The 6,469-nt window shown below is 40.9% G+C and overlaps 1 protein-coding gene across 1 annotated transcript; it reads left to right on the top strand.

The window, feature by feature from the left end:
* Positions 1–258: 258 nt before the first annotated feature.
* Positions 259–6,186, top strand: LOC130202565 (visual system homeobox 2-like). Its single transcript, XM_056428220.1, has 5 exons — positions 259–749; positions 1,168–1,258; positions 1,822–1,945; positions 3,941–4,121; positions 5,052–6,186. The coding sequence occupies exons 1-5, from the start codon at positions 320–322 to the stop codon at positions 5,396–5,398; spliced, it is 1,173 nt and encodes a 390-aa protein (XP_056284195.1). The 5' UTR covers positions 259–319; the 3' UTR covers positions 5,399–6,186.
* The last annotated feature ends 283 nt before the right edge of the window (positions 6,187–6,469 follow it).

Raw genomic sequence — 6,469 nt, forward strand, 5'->3', positions numbered from 1 at the left:
GCTATTTTAATTGCTGTTATATTTGACAATCCACCCACGTCCTCAGCATTGGGAAATATGACGTTATTTTGTCACATTCAATTATCTTAAATAGTATTATTTACTCAACTGAAGCTGCGTGGGGCTCGTGCAAACTTGAGCGTGAGTCTCCCCCTCTTGTGATTGGCTGCCGCCTGTTGCCTGTTGGATAAAAAGCGCAGCGGAGAGGAGGGCAGGGAGATAAAGGAGCATCGCGGTGCTGATTGCATCAGGGACGCTGGCTGCTGCGTGGCTTTCTTTTTTGGAGAGAGTGGAAAACAAAAGGTGGAATCTCGCCGCCATGACGGGGAAAGAGGGAGTTGTGCTCTGTGATACTGAGAATAAACAGAAGTCAACCTCACAGAACATCGTGAACCACGGGGGATCCCAGCAGCCGCCTCCAGTCTGGAAGATGGCCCCCACGGTGCACCGGCGCATCGGCTTTGGGATCCAGGAGCTGCTCGGCCTCAACAAAGAGCCGCCGGCGGCCCCGCAGAGGCGGCCCCTGGAGGTGCTCCCGCACAGTGCGCACGTCCTGGCTGCAAGGTCCCTCGGACACGGGGGCCTCGGGGTCGGGATGGGTCTGCTGGTGCCAGAGGGGATACACTCGTTTTACAGCCAGCCTGCTTTTCTGGAGGTGCTTGCAGAGGCGCAACATGTGCACCTGCCGCCGCTGCACAGGGCGGCGCACTTGGACTCGCAGATGGATGCGCAGCACTCCGCCAGCTCCGGTGAGTGATACACGGCCCGGTAACTTCTGACGCAGAGATTAATTTAGATTATCGTGTGTAGAAGACGTTTATTGTGAACAAGCAGTAAGGATTTTATTTTTTCGAATGCAGCTTTTATAGAATATTTTATTTGTTAAAAAAATATTTGGAAAAGGTGGAAGGAAAAGTAGAGGCCTTGTTTAAATATTATTTTCGAAATAAATAGTCCAATTTGTTGTTTTAATTTAAATGAATATTATTTGGAGAGAAATAATCTCGTTGAAGAGTGAACATAACAATTTTACATAAATAAATTTGACCTTTTTTATTTTTTATAATGTCTTATTACTTACCATATTTCGTTTAGCTTATGCACTATCTAGTTGTTTGTTGTTTGATCTGTCCAGTGTTTGACTTGATCTTTGCTGTTTCCTCACAGATTCCGATGACATGAGTCTTTCCTCTGGTGATCAGAAGTTCTCTAAATCCTCAGTGAGTCAGAGCAAGAAACGAAAGAAAAGACGACACAGGTGAAGCAAATTAAAATGGAAACCTACATAATCGAACAATGTATAATATATATGTTTATAGTATCCATTATATTCGTTTTTTATTCAGGGAAATCACTTACGGTGACCTCACACACTTGAAATGTATTTAATTGTATTAAATGTGTGTGATAATTTTACCATGAGCATTTACCTTAAAGTCATCTTTAATTCCTTGCTGTCTTTCTAAAAAATATATAAAGCCTTATTGTTCGTTAGGAATGATAACTAATGTGTCAGAAAACAATATACATACCTACACAGTGATAATAAAAAAACGTTTATCCTGTCTTTGTTAAACAAAGATGAAAGAATGGTAAAACCTAATTTTCTTCCATTGTTTCTGACTGCTTTGGTGTTTCTAAAAATGTGTATTTATTTGACACAAATAAAAAAAATAGATTCACAGTGCAAGAACATATATTTTTAATTATTATTCTATTTAATTAATCGACTTCTTTTAAATTATACAAAATTGAACAACTGTCATAATGGAAAGAATTCCAAATGATTGAAGGGTACTTATTCATATGTTTTGTCGGCAGAACCATTTTCACTTCCTATCAGCTGGAGGAACTGGAGAAGGCTTTTAATGAAGCTCACTATCCAGATGTGTACGCCCGAGAAATGCTCTCCATGAAGACCGAGCTACCAGAGGACAGAATACAGGTGTGTTGATGTCTGTGCAGATATAGAGCGTATATTCTGTTTTCACCTTCCAATTAAAATCATGAAGCTGCTTTAATGAGACAAAAAAAGACACCCCTTTTTAAAGTGTGAATTTAGTCAAATCGATCACATTTCATTAAAAAAAAATATATATTTGTCTAAATTATTTTAAAGTTAAAATGCCACAAATTCAGGTTACAAAGCAATGAAGAATGCAAAGGAAACATTCAGCCACCAGTCCGCTGCTCCATCATCATCCTCACAGTGCTTTCACATTAGCAGCCAATTCACCAGCTCACTGTAATAATTAGTTAATTGAGGGGAACTTATTGCCTCTTTTGCTGTGAGAGCGGGCCGCAACCCTGAGATGAAATGATAACTACATAGAAATTAATTGGCACAGGTCATCGGCTGAGCAGAGGGCGGCGACTGGCTGCTAGCATTTTAATTTCCCGTGATATTTGAGCGCCTGTCTCCCATCGATCGGCCCTGGAAATTAACTTATTTTTCAATCAGCCTCTTCGCCCCTGGGGTCACCTCTCCTCAGGAAGCGACACACACACACACACACACCTACACACACACACGCGCATGGGCACACCGCCATGCACACTCGCACACACGCACACTGCCATGCACACTCACACTGGTGCTGTCAGAAAGCATGATTGCTCATCTGAGGCCCATCTTTTTATGAGATGGAGGTTATCATCAGATCTACCTGAATAGCTTTCCAGGCCCGGCTTTGATCGTTTTTAATCCCAGGTCTGAGTAGCACAGACACACATTTCTCTAACACACACGCACACCCCCCCCACTATAATATTATCCTGCCGCCTCTGCCATTTTAGGATGCTCATTTTTTTCCTGTTTTCCTCATTCATATTCACAAGGTTGCTGCGGCTATTGCGAGGTCTGGCTTGGTGGAAATCAATTTAAGCATTTGAGTAGCCAGAAGGAGAATAATGGGTGTACACACACACACACCCAAGAAAAGATATTGTGTAAATGAAGCAATGAGGGACATCTTTTTAAATATTAAACACTGAATTTCAGGAGTTGTGACAAAGCCATTTCGTACCATACATTTGCAATTTGATTAAATAAAAGACCTATAGCTATGTTGTATTTAAGGCCAAAACTAATTCAAATTAGTAAGGAGACATCATTGTTCCATCGGGATTTATCTCCTTGTCCTTTTAAATAAAATACTTCAACAGGTGTTCTTAGTTTGTACTCTAGGTTGAAATGCACTTATTGTAAGTCGCTTTGGATAAAAGCGTCTGCTAAATGACATGTAATGTAATGTAATGTAACAGAGACTTGATTGACGGACTCGAACGACGAGGAGTAGTTAACAAACCTTTAATCTATTTCAAAATAAGAAAGGTAATCCAATGTATCAAAAACCATCGACAGGTTTTAAGATCTATGAAAATAATCTGCTTTGGAGTTGTTTGTATTCCAATAAATGTTGTTGCCTTGCACTAAAAAATGATAAATTACACACGCCGCCTCAAATATTGAAAAATGTAGAATCTATGAATATGACAAGTCTCCTACATTTAATTTATTTTTATTTTGCACAATTCAAACAATAAAACCAAATAAAAATCACAACAGGGAAACAAATAATATCACAGTAAGAGACAAAAAGCCAATTAGGCTTATTTGAAGCCTCCACCTATATAATATTTAACGCATACAAAATTACAAACCTAAAATGCATACGATTTACTGAAAAGTGCATGTGGTGTGTGTCTGCGGTCAAACGTTCTCTAGCAGACCTTTCAATGTCAAACTCTGCACATGCATCATTCTAATATACAAAACAGATTATAGAGAGAGGGGGGGGGGCCTGTTTCTCATGTTCTGGTCCAGCCCAATTAATAATGTTGATGGCCCGGCCCACAGAGAATAAAACTGCATGCATTAGTTATGGAGAGATAGAAGAAGCAAACTTAATCTAACCCTGTATCCCCTTCTTCCCTCCAGGTCTGGTTTCAGAACCGCAGAGCCAAGTGGAGGAAAAGAGAGAAGTGTTGGGGTCGCAGCAGCGTGATGGCTGAGTACGGCCTCTATGGAGCGATGGTCCGTCACTCCATCCCTCTGCCGGAGTCCATCCTCAAGTCGGCCAAGGAGGGCATCACTGACTCCTATGCTCCGTGGTTATTAGGTAAATAGTCATTCCTTACATGCCAACAAGGATCATTTTAGAATTCTTATTCTTTTACCTTTTTTAGATTTTTTTTAATTTTTACCGAAGACATTTTAACATGACACGAAAGGAACATCTGAATGCTGAATTGTATTAAGCAGCTGCAGTTCATGTATTGTGCAGGCTGGCTCACTGTCATGGCTTAATGGGACACTTTACTTATAAGGGAGCCATCGTGAATGTTATTAGTAAGAGGTGTGCTGCCCTCACACTACTACTCAAAATATCTGCTGTGAAAAAAATGTCCTTTATTGATCTCGAGTTGAGATATTCAACCTTTTTTATATCAATATTGAGGCTCATTTTGTGAAAATCAACCGTGCTAAATCTCCTATGGCTGACAAAGCACACATAAGGTGGAGTCATTTTAAAAGACCACCACATGAACGATGTTACTTATTCATTCTTGTGTGTATCTCTGCTGTTGGGACATATTTTAGTGCTACAATGAGAGCTTGTAGAACCTGCTGCATTAGTATGTGTCTCAGTGCATGAAAAGCGGGATTAGGATGTATTCTAAAAGGAAGTGGGAGCTAAACCCGGCTCAGGTTCGAAGCCAATAAAAGTGTCAGCATTTCAATAAAACGTCGATACAGTGATAATCCTATTTAATCAGGACAGATTAGACGGCGTGTCCCCTCACGCCCCATGTCAATTGATTACTTTAAATCAATTAGGTGCTTCTAATTGAATAAGAGGTTCCATCTCCATTGGCTTTAGCTCTTAATGTAAATGTCAAATAGTACATGCACAATGTCATGCTTGTCAATCGGAGAAATTTATCAGTGAGATTTTTCGAAACATGAATGCATCAATACCTCAAATTTGACGAAACACTAAGTCTACCCCTCATCTGCAAACTCTAACTCTAATGTCCTTTTTCCTCAGGTATGCACAAGAAGTCAGTAGAAACCACACACGCCTCAACTGGAAAACCCTGCAGCCTGACGCCCCCACCCCCACCACCACCTCCACCCCCAACACAGGAGAAACCAGTGGACAAAGTGATGGAGCAGGAGATGGAGAAACGAATTAAAGACGCTGCTAACGCATCAATATCCAAGGAGGAATTGAGGGAGAACAGTATTGCTGCGCTGCGAGCGAAGGCACAGGAGCACAGCGCCAAGGTGCTCGGGACAGTTTCTGACAGAACGAACGGCCACGTGACTCATAAAGAGGAAGCTGAGGACGAGCCGGCGGAGCAGGAAACGGCAGAGGTGTTGAAGTGTGATTGAAAGAAAAGAGAAACGCTGCAGGATACAGACTGATGGTGAAGATACCTGCAGAGAGGAGTGTGCACACATTTCAGAGGCAGAAGCTTCATTGGTTGAGTTGAAGCTTGGCGCATGTGGAGACCCCCATGAGTTAGACTGAGCCTCAAACCCGCGGATCAAATATTACAATAAGAGATGCATAAATGTCTAATTATTTAGAGATTACTTGTCTGGTAACTTTATTTGAAAAAAAGGTTCTTTGGCTCTAATGATTTGAGGGTTGGGATTAATAAACTACACAACCTTTCCCTGTTGCTTCCTGTAGGAGACAGGAGGCTGGAGCTTCACATTTACTGCAGATGTTCTGACAAAGCGCTGCGTTAAATAAATATATTTATATTTCTTTTAAAATAAATTGTTAACCTTGCAGTTATGTAACCATGGCAGCTACTTTTGTGCAACAGTGACGGTAAAGACTTTTTGTGTGACGGGTCACCTTTTTCCAGAAGCATCTAGAAAGTTAAACCTGCTGCAGAGGCATTAAAGATGAATGTGACCTCTGACCTCCCTGTGATCTCAGTCGGGTGACTGAAAAGCACACAGCCAGTATAAAGTGCTGTGAAAAGATTACGATACAAGATCAAACCTTTTTAATTTCTTTTATCTGTTGCAATGTTTGTGATGTACATACTGAAAATATTGTCCAATAGTTAACACTGTGCGATTAAGTACAGTTAACATTCATTATCTGTGTTTGTCTGTATAAATGTAACTGTAGCCTAATTAAAAGTTACTGATATTTAAAGTCACATAGATGTTTGAGATTCACTGCAACAGTCTGTATGTGCAGGAGGAAATGACCTGTGCTCACTGTAAATCTCAGTTTATGACTTGTACTCGTGATCCTGACTTTGGCATCACAACTAGTTAGAACTTGTAAATCTGGTTGTCAACTGTATCGACAATCCTCCACGGGAACCGAAACTCAAATGACGAGACTAGCTGCCGACTATTATCTGCATCGAGAAAAACTGTCGGCGCATGAGTTTACTACCGCCCTTTAAGGCATCACTCCAGCCCTTCCTGTTGCTT

The sequence above is a fragment of the Pseudoliparis swirei genome, chromosome 12 (assembly GCF_029220125.1).
Source record: "Pseudoliparis swirei isolate HS2019 ecotype Mariana Trench chromosome 12, NWPU_hadal_v1, whole genome shotgun sequence".
In the NCBI taxonomy this organism is placed as follows: Eukaryota; Metazoa; Chordata; class Actinopteri; order Perciformes; family Liparidae; genus Pseudoliparis; species Pseudoliparis swirei.